General features: G+C 40.7%; 2 protein-coding genes across 5 annotated transcripts in view; one reads left to right on the plus strand and one right to left on the minus strand.

The window, feature by feature from the left end:
- The window catches only part of LOC135336169 (uncharacterized), a 41,906-nt gene extending 36,709 nt beyond the window's left edge, over positions 1–5,197 (minus strand). For both annotated transcript variants that reach the window (XM_064531892.1, XM_064531891.1), the window contains exons 1-12: positions 4,999–5,197; positions 4,667–4,843; positions 4,366–4,569; positions 4,050–4,253; positions 3,668–3,874; positions 3,109–3,309; positions 2,727–2,930; positions 2,248–2,445; positions 1,673–1,876; positions 1,261–1,470; positions 507–710; positions 186–377 (exon numbers count right to left, since the gene is read on the minus strand). In XM_064531892.1, the coding sequence (XP_064387962.1) occupies positions 186–377; positions 507–710; positions 1,261–1,470; positions 1,673–1,876; positions 2,248–2,445; positions 2,727–2,930; positions 3,109–3,309; positions 3,668–3,874; positions 4,050–4,253; positions 4,366–4,569; positions 4,667–4,843; positions 4,999–5,074 (2,281 nt within the window). In that variant the 5' untranslated portion in view covers positions 5,075–5,197. The remainder of the gene's footprint in view (positions 1–185; positions 378–506; positions 711–1,260; positions 1,471–1,672; positions 1,877–2,247; positions 2,446–2,726; positions 2,931–3,108; positions 3,310–3,667; positions 3,875–4,049; positions 4,254–4,365; positions 4,570–4,666; positions 4,844–4,998) is intronic.
- Positions 5,198–5,705: 508 nt separating this feature from the next.
- The window catches only part of LOC135336171 (uncharacterized), a 45,546-nt gene continuing 31,899 nt past the window's right edge, over positions 5,706–19,352 (plus strand). The window contains exons 1-21 of one of the 3 annotated variants that reach the window (XM_064531893.1): positions 5,706–5,864; positions 6,093–6,248; positions 6,437–6,634; positions 7,320–7,523; positions 8,015–8,200; positions 8,351–8,554; positions 8,779–8,985; positions 9,321–9,524; positions 9,627–9,833; positions 12,066–12,269; positions 12,866–13,069; positions 13,288–13,479; positions 14,242–14,445; positions 14,685–14,879; positions 15,067–15,270; positions 15,607–15,813; positions 16,088–16,288; positions 17,682–17,864; positions 18,159–18,362; positions 18,690–18,896; positions 19,095–19,301. In XM_064531893.1, coding sequence (XP_064387963.1) covers positions 5,792–5,864; positions 6,093–6,248; positions 6,437–6,634; positions 7,320–7,523; positions 8,015–8,200; positions 8,351–8,554; positions 8,779–8,985; positions 9,321–9,524; positions 9,627–9,833; positions 12,066–12,269; positions 12,866–13,069; positions 13,288–13,479; positions 14,242–14,445; positions 14,685–14,879; positions 15,067–15,270; positions 15,607–15,813; positions 16,088–16,288; positions 17,682–17,864; positions 18,159–18,362; positions 18,690–18,896; positions 19,095–19,301 — 4,051 coding nt within the window. In that variant the 5' untranslated portion in view covers positions 5,706–5,791. The remainder of the gene's footprint in view (positions 5,865–6,092; positions 6,249–6,436; positions 6,635–7,319; positions 7,524–8,014; positions 8,201–8,350; positions 8,555–8,778; positions 8,986–9,320; positions 9,525–9,626; positions 9,834–12,065; positions 12,270–12,865; positions 13,070–13,287; positions 13,480–14,241; positions 14,446–14,684; positions 14,880–15,066; positions 15,271–15,606; positions 15,814–16,087; positions 16,289–17,681; positions 17,865–18,158; positions 18,363–18,689; positions 18,897–19,094; positions 19,302–19,352) is intronic. The other 2 variants (XM_064531894.1, XM_064531895.1) reach the window with 2 other exon arrangements.

Raw genomic sequence — 19,352 nt, forward strand, 5'->3', positions numbered from 1 at the left:
ATTTGTGCCATAGATTACTGATAAGGTACTAGTGGAGTGCTGCATGTCTAATAGTCACACAACTGTGATTTACCTCATAATTTATTTAACTCATAGAAGAGAACCTATCACAACACAACATGCCAGATAAATCATCGTTATAAGAGTAACAGCAATATACAACCAAGCAAGAGTGAGATACTTACGTAGGCAAGTTGGTTCCGGTCCGGTCCACTCTCCACTTCCTGAACTAGAGCCAACACAAGTCCTTGATCGGTCTCCTACTACACGATAACCAATGTCACACATATAGTTGGCCATGGTCAGATATCCAAAGCCACTGCCAGTGTAGCTAATACCACCATTAGCCAGTGGTGGTAGGGAGGGGCACATGATAGCTGTGAAGAAAAAACTAATTGTCATAATTTGTGCTGGATCAGACGTATGTATACCATTCCATTTTACATACACTATACAGCCCTACGGTGGCTTTATGCAAAACTGACAGTGAGAAATGTGATGCACACCTGAGCAAGCTGCCTGTGATCCACTCCAAGCACCCACAATATCGATCCCATTTCCCTGACACACCCTCTCACTATTGCCCTCCAGGAAGAAACCTTCATTGCACGTGATGGTGGCAGTGGTACCATGATCCAAGGAGCTAGCGAGGCCAGTACTGTATGTGATGTCTCCATTGGCAACAGAAGGAAGTTGAGTGCAGAACACAGCTGGAGGAAGTATATAATGCAATATGTCAAACTAACACATCTGTCAGATGATGACTATGAATGTAATCTTGAAGCAGTGAATTTGAATGATAATCTCATTCTTGCAAAGGTCACTTAGACAAATGGTCTCCAATGTAGACCACCAATTTTATTTTCTAGATATTGCTGTTAAGCTTACAACCAATTGAAATCAAGGGTTTTCACGTATGCTCTTAGAATAATTATAAGAGAAGCTGGAGGAAGTACAATGCAACATGTCAAACTAACACATCTGTCAGAGAGGATGACTATGAATTCAATTGATATGAATACAATCTTGAAGCATAATGAATGATAGTCTCATTCTTACAAAGGTCACTCAGACAAAATTAATTATGGTCTCCAATGTAGACCACCAATTCTTTTCTAGATTGCTGTTAAGCTTACAACTAGACACATCGATTGAAATCAAGGGTTCACGTATGCTCTTAAAATAATTATGGAAAGAACTAGACTATTGTGTAATAGGATGTTTTCAGTGTTTCATTAAAGTACCACAGCAACTACTTACTAGCACACTCAGGATCTGTATTTGTACCACTCCACTGGCCACTGATGACTGCTGAGTTTACGCAACTCCTCGTAGTAGCTCCATTTCTCAATCCGAAGCCATCGTTGCATCTATAACTTGCAATGGTCTCAAAATTAAAAGGGGGTGTGGTGTCAGGCGAGTAGATGATGAGCCCATTGGTCGGGATCGTCAGTGGGTCACACATCACAGCTAAACCGAATATACACTTCAGTGATAACAATTATTTATAGTGACTCATCAGACAATCTAATTGAGTTACCAGCAGCTACATAATTATGTGATCACTTAATGCTGTGACATGCTTAAAGCTTTAAGTTACTATCCATTCCAGGACCTTGCCCAAATAGTACTAAACTTTCCTATCGTAAGCACTAAAATAATTATGACTCACGGAGGCAATTAGCAGGATTGCCATTCCAGAAACCAGCCACAGTGTTTCCATTTCCCAGACACTGCCTGGTCCGTGCTCCATCTCTGTACCAGCCCACATTGCATAGGTAGGTGACCACTGTAAAGTAGTCATGAGGTGGGAAGTTATCGGGGAAGAAAGAGAGGCCTCCATTTAAGGGTGGGTCTAGACGGTCACACTGGATCACTGAGGGAGTAAATACCATTATCGTAGTTATAATTATCGGATACGTAGTAATCCAAATGAAGACACTATAATTATAGTTAGCATGAATCCTATGGAGATCTAATAGCAAAGAATTGGTATAATCCATTAAGAAATCTGTCGGCAAAGTGTATAATAGAGATTATTTGGTTGTCGCAGAGATTACCAAACTGTATAGCGAGTTATTTTCATATGGTGGAAATTTTCGTATATTTCGTATCGAAAAGCATCATACGAAAATTAAAACTATGAAATTATTCTACCGCAATAGATTCAACGTCATTATCCTGAGCTGTACGAATATTTAAATGGGTATATAGAAATTACCTGCTCTACGGTACATGAATACTTACCATCACAAGAAATGGCAGGTGTACTCCAGACTCCAGTGGTGCTGGATCCGTCTCCTTCACAAGTCCTCGTAGTTCCTCCATTGAGACCAAACCCGGAATCACAATTGAATGTGGCCACTATACCATACCTATATGGGGAGTCACTTGAGTAGGAGATGCGTCCGTTAGAAGGGTCAGTTAGTGGAGGGCAGTTCAGAACTGAATGGAATGAAAGTTGAATTGTTTACAATACAGGATACAGTTTTCTCATAAGTTCTTTCTACACTATTTTATGACACCCCAAAACTATTGAAAAGTATACAGATGAAATACTTTGTGCACAGCAGAAATTTTAATGGGCTTGGCTGGACTAGCAACATATCAGAGCTTAAATTATATTGGACTCAAGCACCTTTAGCTGCATGCAAGATAATTGAGGTGTACGTATATAAACACGCATCTGTGAAACTACATAATTATTTGGTTATCGTTGTTCTTACCTTCACAATCTGGAGCAACTCCATTCCACTCCCCAGGACCTGTGCTAGAGCCGACACATGTTCTCACTGTGTTCCCTCCTGACAGTCCATAAGCGGTATTACAACCATAGGTGGCAGTGGTGAGGTAGTCATATGGAGCAATGGTGTCGATAGCAAATGTGATAAATCCATTAGTTGGTGCATTGAGCTGCTCACAGGTGATTGCTATGAGAAAAAAAAACATCAATGTGAGTAGCATCCTATCTTTTTCAGATGGATTAATTACACTGGTGAATTTGAAAGCTTGTATAAATCTAGAGTGTCTTTGATTACTATTTAGGTGCATGCAATTTGCAAAACGATGAGAAAAGTTATAAACTAGGGTTGACAGAAATTCAATCACCTGGGCAAGAGGGAGGTGACCCGTTCCAATCCTCAATGAGCGGATTCCCACCACATACTTGAGCAAAGAAGAGGCCTTGCAAGTAAAACCCATTATTGCATGTGTAAGTGGCAATGGTACCAAATGCAAATGGATCGGTATTGTCGGGACTGTAAGTGACCACTCCATTGCTGATTGAGCTCAAGGATGAGCACATGATAGCTGTTATGTGAGAGTGAATGTTGACAGACATAATTCACACAACGGGAAATTGCAATTATAAATTTAATTTGGCATAATAATAGAGCATAAGTATTACTAGAATGTTTTGGAGCATCAAACATTTGAAATTTGTGATGGTTGAACAATTCGCAACAATAAAATCCGCAAAACCTAAATTATTACTAGTAAATACACACGATTCTTGCCAGAACGCAATAGTTAGGGTCAACATTTCTACTTATTTGGCTCATTTGCAAAGGTTTTCACCTGCAAAATATTCTAGTAATACGGTAACTGGTTTCTCATTTTGAGCCCTATACACAAAGAGCTGATTCTGTGTGAATATAATTATAAATACCTCTGCATATAGTCCCCATCACATTAGTATCCCAGGATGCATCCTGGCCATTTTCTGTGGCAGTACATCTGGCTGAATTTGACGGTCCATCAATTATATAGCCAGTATTACAAACTAGTGTTGCTACTGTGCCCACGGTGAAGGAAGAAGTGGAGCTGTAACCCCATAACCCGTCTGACGGGTTGACCAACAAGTCACATGTGAGAGCTGTATGGGGAGTGAAGTCAATTCGATTATGCAGTGACTATATAGTTTACACTAGCCAACTACAATCATGTAAGTCAGGAGTGCATAGAAATTGAATAGAAAAAAGCTTTTGAGGCAGCCAATGTACGTATTGTAAATCTCAAGTCAATTTTAGTCCTAATGAATATTATTGTACCTTCACAAGTTGGAGCAGAACCACTCCAGAACCCTGGCCCGATATTTGACTTCTCACATAATCTGACGGTGGTGCCACCTAATAATCGGTGAGTACCAAAGTTACATATGTACGTTGCCGTGGAATTGAAGTCATGAGGGGTGTTGGAGTCAGAATAGTCAATCAATCCGTTTAACAGGACAGGAAGATCATCACAGGTTACTCCTACAGAAGAAATCGAGCCACATGACAAGAGAGATCTTTAAATGCAAGTGAAAAGAAAACTCTGTATTACCGGCACAATACTAGCTTTGTACCTAAAATGTACGTAACTTACTCAGACAAGTTGATAAACTACCATCCCAGTTTCCATTCACAGACGACCCATGTCCTCCGCAGTGACGAATGAATTGACCCACTAAGTAGTAGCCACGCATACAGATATGGATCACTGCAGTGCCAAAGTCATGAGGAGGGGTAAAATCAGGGACGTAGACAAAGAGTGTGTTGTCCGTGGGCACTAGGGCCTGGCAGATGATAACTAGAAGAGAAAGATACAAGTGTACAGTTAATAATATAAAAGCCACTACAGGCCCCTTGAATGTCTAAGATCTAGACCTATACCATCGTTTGATTACCATTGCATTCTGGAGCAGTACCACTCCATGTGGTCCCATCACACACTCTTATTTGATCTCCACCATCTATACCATTCCCAGCTGTGCAGATGTAGGTGGCCACAGCTCCCAGCTGGTTGGTGCCCCCAGGGTAGAAGATACTTCCATCAGAAGGTCTAGAAAGAGTTGGGCACTGACCTGGAGGGAGTGTCAAGAAATTTGTCATTATAATTTTGCATCTCTCAACAAAGGGGGGTGGGGCTGCTCTTGTTCTAGCAGTGCAGCATTTGTTTGTCTTCCCAGCCAAAGGTGAGGTCTCAGATTTTGAGCAGTTAATAGAGACCAGATCTTACCATTGACAAAATTGGTTGTCACTGTGCAACTTGTCCATAACAGCATTAGGAGCAGCTTGCATATTGTTGATTTCATGGCTAGAACTACTTGGCAGCCTGCACATCAACTAACTAGATCATCAGCATCTAGCTAATTTTTTCTGCTATAGCTGCACAAGTTTTCTGTCTTTTCAATAGGTCTAGCCTCTATACGTCAGTATGGCTAGATATTTAGCTCAGTGGGTGTGGTTGATGTCTGATCATGTTTGTAGGAATAACAATCTAGATCTACAATCCCCAGGTTGGGAAGTGAATTCACAATGTGCAATAGATATTCACAATGCTACGTGACAAATAGAATTTCAAATGAATAAAATGTCTAGATCTATATGAAAAATCCCACCTTGCACCATTCATATCAGTGCATGGTAACATGAGGGTGTAGATAGGTTTTTTTTGCGATTCTATTTTGCGAAACGATCAACACTCACAAAATTCACTTAAGCTGATGCTAGCAAAACATTCTAGAGGAGAGATAGATCTACTGACTTTTCACTATTCATCTAGAGCAATTCCACATGGTGAAAAGGTCATTCCAGTAGATCTAGATTCCCATGCATGCAGTGAATATGCATGCAGTGAATATTAATAGAAACACCCATCCATCCAACAGGCATTTTAGATCTAGTGACTAAACTAGAAACATTGAGAATTACAATTGGCTTCCACCACACACACCCACAATTAGATTGATTGTGAAAAGAGACACCTAGATCTAGCTAGTCTAGCCGTCAAGTTGCTTAGCACTATAGCCATGAAATCACCAACATTTAAACTGCTCCTAATAGTGTTATGGACTTGCACAGTGAACACCAATCACGTCAATGGTAAGCTCTATTTTAATAATCTAGACTGACTCACTACTTTCATAGATCTCTAGATTGAATAGACTCTATATTATGATAAATTATTCAATCTAGATGTGGAGACTAGCTAGCTCTAGTCTATATAGATTGTATAGGCTGAACGTCCAATTTCGAAACTAGACATTTAATAGCTGCATGTTTGATTGAGCTCTAATTAACTATTTTATATTGAAATCTTGATCAATTTAGGTCAGTGCCCAATACTTTCCGATCCTGCCAATGGCCGTGTTATACAGCAGAGAGACTTGGCTACTTACATCTGCAATATTGGGTTTACCCCAGATGGTGATGTGGAGAGGAGGTGTGAGGGGACTAGGTGGAGTGGGACTGCTCCAGAATGCAATTGTAAGCTAAAGCAATAATTAAAACTAGATCTATAGATCTAGCTGCTAAACATGAAAGCAATGCTCAGTAAAAATAACATTACTAGAAAACTAGTGAGCAATTATAGCCTTATGGTCGGTTTGATTGTAGTTTGACTATACCGTATATACACCAGCTTCTTATGATCATTATATTCACCACACGTGCAGCAGTGATTCTGAATCAATGTGAAAGTCTGGACCCACCCACAAATGGACGTCTCTCTTTTATTCCCGACACCTTCCCAACCTATAACGCTGGGACAGTGGTCACATACATGTGCAATGAAGGATGGTACGTAAGTGGACCACGGACCAGGGAGTGTCAGTCCAATGGTTTATGGGATGGATCTCCCACCAATTGTCTTCGTGAGTTATGTTAAAACGTACAACCTTCGCTGTTCATTTAACTTATGTATATTTCAGAGTATTATAGAAAAGGTAATAATATTAGTTGTTTTTTGTAATGTTGTGTTACAAAATAATAATTAAGAGATGCAATTGTTGACAATCAACGATGCAATCTTCAGAGGCATAGCCTGTAAGTAAGAAAAGTTGGAAAAATACAGACACAAACTGTGCAGTATAGGTTTGGATTTCATGAAAGAAGAAATTGATTTTGCCAAAAGCGAAAAAGATCCACGTAGAGTTGAGTGCGCATGCGTAAACTAAAAAGGGGATGGATCTGCAAAAATGTTGAAGGTAACAATGGCTGTTCTTCTGGAAAGCTAACAAAAATGGGAGGTTGAGTAGTAACCTTGTGCGCATTGTGAAGAGCCATATAACACTAGCCATAACTCGAGAAAGAAGCTTTATATCAAATCCACGAGAATATGAAGCTAGAAGAAGCCTATAGAACCTGTTAGTTGTCGTCGCATTGCAACCGTTGAGCATGTACACTGAAATAGACATGCACACATGACCAATGCTCCACTAGGTATTAGTCTGCATTGTTATTGGAAGTGTGCAGTTGGATGGATTACTCAGTGCTAAAATTAATGAAATGCTGACAATTTGGTAGAAGGGTGCAGTGGATAATCTTTCCTCAATGCAGCTCTCCAGTGTTCCGGTCTGTCTGTTCCTGCCAATGGTCTCATCACGTATACTACTGAAACCATAGCTCCATTCTCATATGGAACATCTGCCTCGTACAGCTGTGACCCTGGGTTTGCTCTAGTAGGTAACATGGTGAGGACTTGTGAGGGAGATGACAGCCTCTCAGCTGGAATATGGAGTGGCATTGCCGTCACCTGTGTGGGTAAGAATGGTAGTCAAGTACTATTAAATTTAGTTATGCAACAACAAGTTTGAGCACAGAAGCACTCAATTTTATGGGTGTCTCTATTCACAGAAGACTGAATTACTGAAATGGACTACTGGAATGACTCAAATGTGGTTAAAATTGCATTGCTCTATGATTGAATGGAAATTCAGTACCGTATTACTAACATGTTTTGCGAGCATGAAACGGTTTGAATATTGATTGTTTCGCATTCAGAATCTAGTAATACGAAATATCAAAGAGCAATTTTTGATGGTGAAAGGTCATTCCAGTAATCCACTCCAGCACCGTATAGCGGGTTATTTTTTGTTGTCATTTGCATTGACAAGCTGACCTCAACGGCCAATTGCAAATAAGTCACTAAGTTGAGTAAAATAAAAATGGTGGTTGCAAGGTCACAAAAGTATACAAACATAAACAGTGGTTAAGTAACTTCATCATGTACATGCTCAAAATATCTTATGCAGCAATCACCTGTTCTGCCCTAAGCTTGATAGCAGATGGCAGAATATCATACAACCAGAGAGGGGCCCCATTTCCGTTTGGCACCAGTGCGACCTACTTCTGTAATGTGGGATTCACTCTTAAGGGAGATTCTAATAGAGAGTGTGGGAGGTCGGGAGTTTGGAGTGGATCTGATCCTATGTGCATAGGTATACATAGTAACCAGGGAATTTGACAAATAGTCATAAATTATCATGATTATAATTGACTAAAGTACATTTAATATCTCATTGCCACGATAAGCAGTTACAAAATTAATTGTGCTGCACTAATGTTCAATAATTATGTATGTCCTGCAGCTTCAACCTGCTCCAGTTTGGCTTCTCTTCTCAATGGTGACATCGCTTATGCCCCTGACACCACTGCCCCATTTGACCCTGAAACTACTGCCACCTACCGGTGCAATAATGGGTTTGGCCTTAGTGGTGGAGATAGAGTCAGGACGTGCTCTAGTGCTCCTCTGGGGGTTGGAGTCTGGTCTGGAATAGCCCTGACTTGTGATGGTGAGAAGACTATGTTACATTTTTAATAGTTTTTGATCCATGTCAGAGGTGCTGAGTGCACGACACTACAACAAGCTGGAAGTTTGTGTGATTGCGCATGTTAGTTGTACATATTGTATGAGTTCCCTGAGTATAAACCTGTAGTGTCTTTAACCATGCAGCGTATACACTGTTTGTGCAAATACATACACGTAGTGTTCATACAATTACATACATTACAACAGCACTGACATGTTCTCGTCTCTCTACTCTGGAAAATGGCAGAATTTTGTTCACTCCTGATATCTTTCCTTATACCAACTACAACACTGTGGCCACTTACACTTGTAACCCTGGGTTTGGGCTCACTGGAGGAGACCCGACCAGGACTTGTGGGGGAGATGACTCCAGCATCAGTGGGATGTGGAGTGGAATTGCCCCTGTCTGCAATTGTGAGTTTAGTTGCTTAAACAGTCTGAGTATAACTTGCACAGAGGCACATTAATGATAATAGCATAGAATAATAACTAACCCGAGGTGCGTGCGCGGCCACGAATTATAGTAGTCGTCTGGTCTGTCTATCGTCAGTTTGTGTATTATGAGTCTGCTCACTGGATAGCCTCCACACACAACAAGTTAATAGTGACATGCAGATTTGTGTCGAACAAAGCGAGCAAAACCAAACCGTGCAAGAGAGTAAATTTTTAGCCACTGATTATTCTAACTGTTCCAACCCTGACATCAGGTGTTCATATTGGTGTTAATTTGGATGTTCTTTTCTCATCAGCCATCACTTGCATAGCTCTAAACTCAATCGATAATGGAATGATCAGCTACAGTCCAGACATTACTGCTCCGTTTGACTTGGGAACAGCTGCTGTATACACATGCAACACTAGGTTCTTTCTTGAGGGTAACATGATGAGATCGTGTGGTGGGAGTGAGGCCAGTATTGTTGGAGCCTGGGATGGAACTGATCCGCGCTGTTCAGGTATCGAACTGAAGACAATCTTATCATTTTTTGCAGTCCAGTTGAAGTATAATATTGCCATTCTCTATAAATTCCACTGTGTCAATTGATATTTTCATGCAGCCATCACTTGTTCGAGATTGACTGATCCCTCTAATGGAGTCATCACCTACACCACTGACACTACTGCTCCGTTTAACTACCAAACTACTGCCACCTATAGCTGTGACAATGGTTTTAGACTGTCTGCTGTTGGAAACACTATTAGAAATTGTGTTGGGTCAACTGCTGGTCCTGGAGAATGGAGTGGAGCTGCTCCTTTTTGTGAAGGTATTCTCACACTAATTAAATTACTGTACAGTCATTTATATAGACTCAGAAAATAATTTGAAGAGTGACTATTCTAATTCTAAGTTAAAATTAAAGAGCCCAAATCATTTGGCCAGCCAATGCAGCCTTGAAGTGTTCATGCAGTCCTTTACTTATATATACATGGCTCAGAGGTTTTTGGTCCATTATTGTTATTATTGTTCAGTGTAAAGGTAACCGCTGTTGAAATACGATTGGTCTCTACCCACAATTTATTGTAAGGGTGTCCATTGATTTTGATACATTTTGGCCTTTTCGTTCACGCTTCTACATGCAACGTATTAGTAAACTACAAGATCCTTGCGGTTATATACATACAGCTGTGATATGTGATCCCCTGTCCAACCCGACCAATGGACTCATCACATACTCTCCTGACACCACACCCCCGTATGAGTTTGAGACCATGGCAAGCTACCACTGTAACGAAGGATTTGGGCTGACAGTTGGAGACACAACAAGGATTTGTGTCAACTCAGTAACTGTCAGTGAACAGTGGAGTGGGATAGAACCTGAATGTTCTGGTAAGGTTTTTCAGTCCTGAGTCTCATTAGTCTCGCAAGCATGACGTATTTTGGGGAGGGAACGTTTGTATTGATTCTGTTGCACTGAGAAATTTAGTCACGTGCAAGATACTTGTTAATTTACCAAAGTCACGTAGACACCTGTGTGGGTATATAAGAACATGAGTTGAGTATTATTATAATGCAATGGTGTTAGCAATTTTTGCTGCAACAATTTGAGTGCTCAGTTTTTTTGTTAAACGTATTACCAATGCATGCAGTGGACATTTAAATGTACTTTCACTTTCTACAGCAATCACCTGTTCTACACTAAGCTTTATAGTTAATGGTGTTATATCGTACAACCAAAGAGGGACGCCATACCCCTTTGGTACCAGTGCAGTCTACTCGTGCACTGAGGGGTTTTACCTTCAAGGAGACTCTAGTAGAGAGTGTGGGGGTTCCAGTGTGTCAGGAATATGGAGTGGATCTGCTCCTGTGTGCATAGGTATGCTTTCCTTGTTGTATTAGTATATGTCACTGTTACAAAGAGTCTTAAACTCTAACCTGTGGGAAATATCTCCATGCGATGCAATTGTGATTATTTTGCATGCAAAATATGCTGTTACACGATTCATTTTACCACACTGATAATTCCCTTCTAACATGATTGTTTTCTAGCTTCAACCTGCTCCAGTTTGACTTCTCTTCTCAATGGTGACATCGTTTATGCCCCCGACACCACTGCCCCATTTGACCCTGAGACTACTGCCACCTATCGCTGCAACAATGGGTTTGGCCTTAGTGGTAGAGATAGAGTCAGGACGTGCTCTAGTGCTCCTCTGGGGGGTGGAGTCTGGTCTGGAATGGCCCTGACTTGTGATGGTGAGAAGACTATGTTATGTTTTTTGATCCATGTGTCGGAGGTGCTGAGTGCACGACACTACATGGTTTGTATGATTGCGCATGTTAGTTGTACATAATTATGTTGTGTGAGTTTCCAGAGTATAAACTGTTGGCGCAGCCAGTCAGTTTATATTCAAGGTAATAGCGATTAGCAACAGAATTTAGAACAACAGCTCAGCTTTAACAAAAAGGAATAAAATGGAGATACTAACAGTACATGGCACAAATCATAAATATATACCTATATACGCCTACACACAATCTAGAATGTTCTAGATCCTTACAGTTCAGGTCATTCGAGCTACGAGTGCTCTTTTCCCACATAAACCTGTATATAGTGTCTTTACCAGCCTATACACTGTTCGTGCAAATACATACGCATAGTGTTCATACAATAATATTGTACATACATTACAATAGCACTGACATGTTCTCGTCTCTCTACTCCGGAAAATGGCAGAATTTTGTTCACTCCTGACATCTTTCCTTATACTGACTACAACACTGTGGCCACTTACACCTGTAATGCTGGGTTTGGGCTCACTGGAGTGTTCATGCAGTCCTTTACGTATTATTTATGTCCTTATATACATAGCTCAGAGTTTTTTGGTCATTATTGTTTAGTATAAAGGTAACCGCTGTTGAAATGCGATTGGTTTCTACCATGATTTATTGTAAGGATGTCCATTGATGTTGATACATTTTGCCTTTCATTCATGCTTCTATACATGCAACGCATTAGTAAACTAATTATAACAAGATCATTGTGGTTATACACATACAGCTGTGATATGTGATCCCCTATCCAACCCGACCAATGGACTCATCACATACTCTCCTGACACCACACCCCCATATGAGTTCGAGACCATGGCAAGCTATCGCTGTAACGAAGGATTTGGGCTGACAGTTGGAGACACAACAAGGATTTGTGTCAACTCAGCAACTGTCAGTGAACAGTGGAGTGGGATAGAACCTGAATGTTCTGGTAATGTTTTTTGATACTGGAGTATCACCGTATAGTATTCATACAATAATTCATTATTATTCTGGTTATACCCTTTATAATTGCCTAGAAAACAAAAAAGACAGTATACCACTCCCTTCTACATTATAGTTATTGTCCCTAGTATAGTGATCCTGGACAATAAGTGTTACACATTGGATTTGCTACCTAAGCTGTACCTCACCTTGGATACAACTATATATAGCTATACCAGTCTCGAGAAATTAATGACAAGCTTGTACGCAGGTTTATAGCTCTACGTACTGACTTCTCCATGCATGTCCAAGCAGTGAGCCCTGTCCTTTTTCCTGGTGTTTAGCGAGCCCCCCATCTGTTCTTTCCTTGCCAACCATGCAGTATCTCTGCCAGTGTCTCTTTTGCAAGTAGTTTTGCTAGTAAGTAGTGCGCCCTCATTAGGGCAAGCTAGATAGTAGTTTATCTAGGGCTGTAGTTTATGGTAGTTAAAAAAATCCCACCCATATGCTATGATACATGCAGACCTCAAGTGGTCATACTAAGAATACATGTTGTTTAACTCTATAATAATGAGCGTTATCTTGCAATTAAATTCCCTCCAGCTGTGTTTTGCACTCAACTTCTTAATGTTGCCAATGGAGCTATCACATACAGTACCGGTCTTGCCATCTCATTTGAGTATGGTTCTACTGCTACCATCACGTGCAATGAAGGTTTTTTCCTGGAAGGAAATAGTGAGAGGGTGTGTCAGGGAAATGGGATAGGCATGGTGGGCAATTGGAGTGGATCACAGGCAGCATGCTCAGGTACATATGCAAGAATTCAGTAACATTTTCTCCACCAACTTTATACCATCTGTTCATTCTTCATACCACCATGAAGAGTTCTTGTAACAATGTAATGATACTGTACACAACTGATATACATGGCATGTACAAGACGGTAGTGCACATGCATGATGGATATGGATTATTTGTTGGCTGTTACCTATACGCACTTATATGAATTATCATTTTCCTCGCAGCCATCATGTGTCCCTCCCTGCTAACCCCTGCTAACGGTGGTATCAGCTACACTAGCGGTAGCTTAGGATATCTTACCATGGCCACATATATGTGTGACATTGGTTACCGTCTAGTGGGAGACCGATCAAGGACTTGTGTCGCCCATACTTCAGGTGGTGGAGAGTGGACTGGACCTGAACCAACTTGCACAGGTAAGAGTTTAATTAGGGTTTGGTTTTGCTGGCTTCTTATTGCAATTGCTCTGCTATTGATGAGTAACAAAATACGGCCTGGTACCTATTGCATGGTGATAATGCGCATGCGTTAGTTTATTCTCCAGAATCTGGGGAATCCCCTTTTTTCTTTCTCTCATTTACTATGTACATCAGCTTAGCTCTCTACTGCGTTGTTCCAGAAGGCTTTCACACTAGTCTGAATCCAGAAGAGGCTCTCATCTATACCTCTATGACGGTTGTATGGTCAGGATGTCTTATCTTGGATCTGTACAGGCTATGGGAAGTGTATGGTGCCTCAAGCTGCTATGCGAAGACAACCCTGATATAGGACGATCCTAGACGTAGATGCATGAGAGCCTCTTCTATCTTAAAACTAGTGTTCAAGCCTTCTAGACCAACGCAATAGACGGCATAAGCCACAGCTTCACGGAACTCAGTCATGGAGATAAAGTATTACGGAACATATTCTTAGTAGACGGACTAATTTCCGGTATAATTTACTAAAGTTTTACGTTCGTAGTACGATTACCCATATTTTGGGTAATTTGAAGCGCATGCGCACTATCACCCATGCAATAGGTACCAGGCCGTATTTAATCGGCCTTGAATCGAGGCTAGTGGGGAACCGGCATGATGAATTTAATTCTCAGTACTGAGATATATAGTACTTTTCGGCTATCTAGGATGGATGTTTGTAAATTTAGTACTTCAGTGTACAGTAATACATTCTCCATGCAGATCTCCTGTGCTCTGGTCTGTCCATTCCTGCAAATGGTTTCATCATGTATACTACTGACACCACCGCTCCATTCTCATACGGAACGTCTGCCTCTTATAGTTGTGACCCTGGATTTGCTGTAGTAGGTAACATGGTGAGGACTTGTGAGGGAGATGACAGCCTCTCAGCTGGATTGTGGAGTGGTAGCAATGTCACTTGTGTGGGTAAGAACACGAGTCATTATTTTAATCTTGTTGAGTAAATTTGCTCTGAGCACAAAAACACTCAATTTATCACCTCCACAAACTTTATGATGGCATGCAACCATGAACTCAATCCAAATCCTCAAGTAGTAAGACAGTTATAACAGTTACTGCTTATATTTCTTATTTCCCTACTCATGCTTGGTGCTAAGATTTGTTTTTCGCTAGCAGAAATTCAAATGTATTTCGTTTTTATACAGCAATCACCTGTTCTACGCTAAACTTCATAGCTAATGGTGTTATATCGTACAACCAAAGAGGGATCCCACACCCCTTTGGTACCAGTGCAGTCTACTCGTGCAATGAGGGGTTTTACCTTCAGGGACACTCTAGTAGAGAGTGTGGGGGTTCCAGTGTGTCAGGAATTTGGAGTGGATCTGCTCCTGTGTGCATAGGTATGGTTTTCCTTGTTGTATTAAGATTAATAATTATGTCACTGTTACTCAAAATTTCTTCAACTCTAACCTGATGGAAATCTAGGAAATCTAAACTGCATGCATGTGATGCAATGGTCAATATTTTCGCAGTTACACAATTTATTATACCGCAATCATAGTCATTGCTAACATTTTTATTTTGTAGCTTCAACCTGCTCCAGTTTGACTGCTCCTCCCAATAGTGAAATTGCTTATGCCCCTGACACCACTGCCCCATTTGACTTTGAGACTGCTGCCACCTACCGGTGTAGTAATGGGTTTGGTCTGAGTGGTGGAGATAGAGTCAGGACATGTTTGAGTGGTACTCTGGAGGGCGGAGTCTGGTCAGGAGTCAGCGCGACTTGTGATAGTGAGAAGACACAAACCATAAATCCTTCGAATTATAGTGCACTAATCCATGTTGGCCTACTAATAGTAGTACTATATATACGTGCATCAGTTTTTTATTGGGATGGAAATGGGTTGTGTTATTTGCTAGGTTCATCTCAACTAGTATATAGACGAAATGTATGTGTAAGCATTTTGAAGTCAGCAGTTATTATGTATAATTATTATGTAAGTGCTCTATGAAGTATCAAAGTTAGTTTCCATGCATAGGTAATTGTATCTTGTTTCTTGAATCAATGAAATTTTAAAATTTTGTTTTGCGTGTCTGTTTCCATACTATCTAATTCCTACTTTACAGTGATCATTTGTCCTGCTCTGGCTGACGTGAGCAACAGTGAACTGTCGTATGCTATTCCTGACTCCTCTGGTGAGGTAGTGTATAGCACAGTGGCCTCATTCGTGTGTCTGGATGGCTATTACTTGGTTGGAAGTCAAACTAGAACATGCACTGGGAATGGGTTAACCATAACTGGAACGTGGACTGGAAGCAATCCAACTTGTGAAGGTTAGTATAATAATTATATAGCTCCTATACTAATTTGAAGTCTTGTAATACGTAGTAATTTTGTTGAATAACTGTCGCATCTTGTCAGGTATGTTCGTATATTTTGTTGTTTGGATTCTGAATGACAAGACATATGAATGTGATATAGGTATAAAATTATGGGTTAAGTTTCCTTTTGGTCCAATTACAATGTCATTCATAAAATTTTGTGTATAATTATACTAAGTCTCTGTTACACTATGCTGTTGTAAGATTTCCTGCTTTTTTCATATAGCAATTAAATGTTCCAGTTTAACTGCTCCCACTAATGGAGTCATCACCTACTCAACTGACACTACTGCTCCATTTGATTTTGGTACCACAGCCACTTATGTGTGTGACCTTGAATTTGGGCTGTCCAGTGAAAACCGAGAAAGAAACTGTGGTGGATCTAATCGACTGGGAGAGTGGAGTGGAACTTCACCAACTTGTGAAAGTAAGCTACCGTATAGCTAGTGCGAAATTTTCGAGGGGCTTAATCTTCGCGGATTTCGTGGGTAGCAATCCTACACGAAAATTAAGTCCACGAATGAAAAGTGTTTTTTAATTAGAATTACCTGCTATAACGTGCAAAGATTTAAAGGCATGGCTTCCGGTAAGCAGTCATTCCGCGAACATTGTGCAACGAAAATGCTTTTAGAGCTAGGCCAATCTACGAAATATAAGTGCCTTGAAAATTTCGCACTATACGGTATTTAGATCCCACTTGTGTGTGTTTAGCAGGGAATTATGAGCCATAATCTCATAGTTTCCCAGGGAATTATAAGCTTGAGGGTATAATTAAAGTACAAGTATAATTTTTGAATGTACAGAAATGATAATAAAGCTGTAGCTGCATGATAATTAGCTATGGCTGTTCAGTTTTTTCACTACCAGTTTCTATAGCGTTTGCTGGGTTGATGGTAGAGTTCACCAGTATCTTTTCTTGTCTCTACGAGGAACACTAAGAGCCAATGATTTTAACAGTTCTGGGTCCATTGTCACAAGCATGATGAAAGCATGTCTTCAACTTGTAGCATTTGTCAACTTTGTCATCCTGTTTCTATCCTGCAGCCATGTTTCAAATTGCAGTAGACTCCTGTGTCTTTTTGGGAACGATAGTGCACTATAGCATTGCTGCAAGCTGTTCCTTGCTAGCTAGCCGTACATATCAAAACAGTTTACTGAGAAGCTTGAGCTGGGGTGGTGCTTGAGTGCAGAGAAAGAGGAGGCTGGGCTCATTTGTTGTAGAGCGCTTCCTACACAAGGTGGAGTCACTAGTTTGTCCATTCCAATGTTGAAGCAAGGCCAATGCAAAGGTTTTTTTTAGCAGAAATCATCTAGACTAGCTTGTCAGAACAGGACATTTTCAAAAATAAAACTGTTGCTAAGGCTTGCTGCTTTTATAGATACACTTCTTGCCTGAGGCAACCAATGAAAAGTGGGATCTAAATCAGTTAGCACATGTGCATTCGGTATCTATGGTTGTAGTGTCCCTCATCCCTCGGGCAAAGCCCTCGTGATATGGGACACTATAACACATAGATACCTCATGCCCATGTACTATCTATAACTTAAAACTATAACTATAATATTTATGCAGGTATTATTATAGTTGCTTACCCATGCCAGCCAATCCTAGTTATACTACAAGTTTTCCGGACTAGTTTGTCACTTTGCTAAAAATGTACTGCGTGGTTAAGTATTGTCAATAGAGAGTTTTGAGCAAATGCAGTAAGTAACTTTTTTCATCACAATTCCATGGATCAGGTTTAATTTGTGAAGTTCATGACTGCCTTATAGTAGTATTGTCTCATCAACGAATACATGCATTCCTGTTCACTTCGTAGCAATCCAGTGCACCGATCTTCCCCTTGTTCCCAATGGAATTATCGACTATGGACCCGACAACACTGTGGCTCAATACTCTTGTGATACTGGGTACTACTTGCAAGGCAATGATGCACGATCATGCGGTGGCAATGGACTGAGTACAGTAGGAGTATGGAGTGGTAGGGATCCCAGCTGCCTAGGTAAGTAATAAATTGCTATAATTAACTATGGAACAATACTATATAATAGTCTGTGATTACGACTTTTCATACACACCAAGCTTAAATAGCTAAGCTCTAGTGACAAAGTGTATAATATGTACAGTCCTCGAGTAGAATTGGTAAGTATCTCTGACTGTCACGCAAAAGACCATGCATTTAATTCCCAGTCATGAGGAAGTTTCCTTTTGCAGCTGATGTTGAGTTAGACATGTACTGATATATCCTCCTATCAGATCGATGTCGTACTGGCTGTCTAAACATTACTTTTTACAGCTGTTACTTGCCCAACGTTACCCATTCCCATTAACGGGCTCATCAGTTTCTCTTTGGACACAAGTCCTCCCTACGATTTCCAAACTGATGCGAATTACCATTGCCGCACTGGATATGCACTGTCCGGTGGAGACAGAGTTAGATCCTGTGTTGGTTCTAGTACAGGGCCTGGAGAATGGAGTGGAGTTGCTTCAATTTGTGGTGGTAAAATGAGCTATGTAATCATGTTGGGGGTATACTAGTGTGGTCATGTCAAGCACGTATCTCTACCTGTCCTTAATTTGAAAGACCTGGATTAAAGTCTGTTTAACACAGGCTCAGCTGTTTATTGATAACTGCATGGTGTAAAATCACATATGATTCTCTTTGTCTTGCTATCTAGCTAGTATATACCTCCCTCTGGTTTGACTACATGACAGGATGCCCTTTGGCTTAAAATACACCTTATTTTTACCATAGGGTAGAAAGGCGATTTTATAATAATTTGTACAGTGGTGGGATTTCCTTTACCTACAGTATACATTGCTACAGCGTTAACGTGCTCTGGTCTCTCTGTCCCTCAAAATGGAAGAATATTTTTCACTCCCGACACCACCTCTCCTTACGACTACAATAGTGTGGCAACCTACGCCTGTAACCCTGGGTTTGGGCTCACTGGAGGAGACCCGACCAGGACTTGTGGGGGAGATGACTCCAGCACCAGTGGGGTGTGGAGTGGAACTGCTCCTGTCTGCAATCGTAAGTAACTTAGTTGCATAGCTAAATGTAGCTTGAACAACCATAAAACACCCATTCAAATAATTTTAATGCTGTATATATACTAGCTTGCGGACCGGACTGCTAGTCCTAATCTTGTAGCCACTCTGTACTTGTTTCAAATCTGCCAGATGTTCATAATTTATGGTGTTATTTAAATTTGTTTGTTCTTTTCATCAGCCATCACTTGCATACCTCTAAACTCAATCGATAATGGAATGATCAGTTACAGTGGTCCAGACATCACTGCTCCGTTTGACTTGGGAACAGCTGCTGTATACACATGCAACACTGGGTTCTTTCTTGAGGGTAACATGATGAGATCGTGTGGTGGGAGTGAGGCCAGTATTGTTGGAGCCTGGGATGGAACCAATCCACGCTGTTCAGGTAGCGAACTGAAGGCCCATTCCATGTACTATACAACATTTTGTAAGATCT

This window comes from Halichondria panicea, chromosome 5, assembly GCF_963675165.1.
Source record: "Halichondria panicea chromosome 5, odHalPani1.1, whole genome shotgun sequence".
NCBI classification, from domain to species: Eukaryota; Metazoa; Porifera; class Demospongiae; order Suberitida; family Halichondriidae; genus Halichondria; species Halichondria panicea.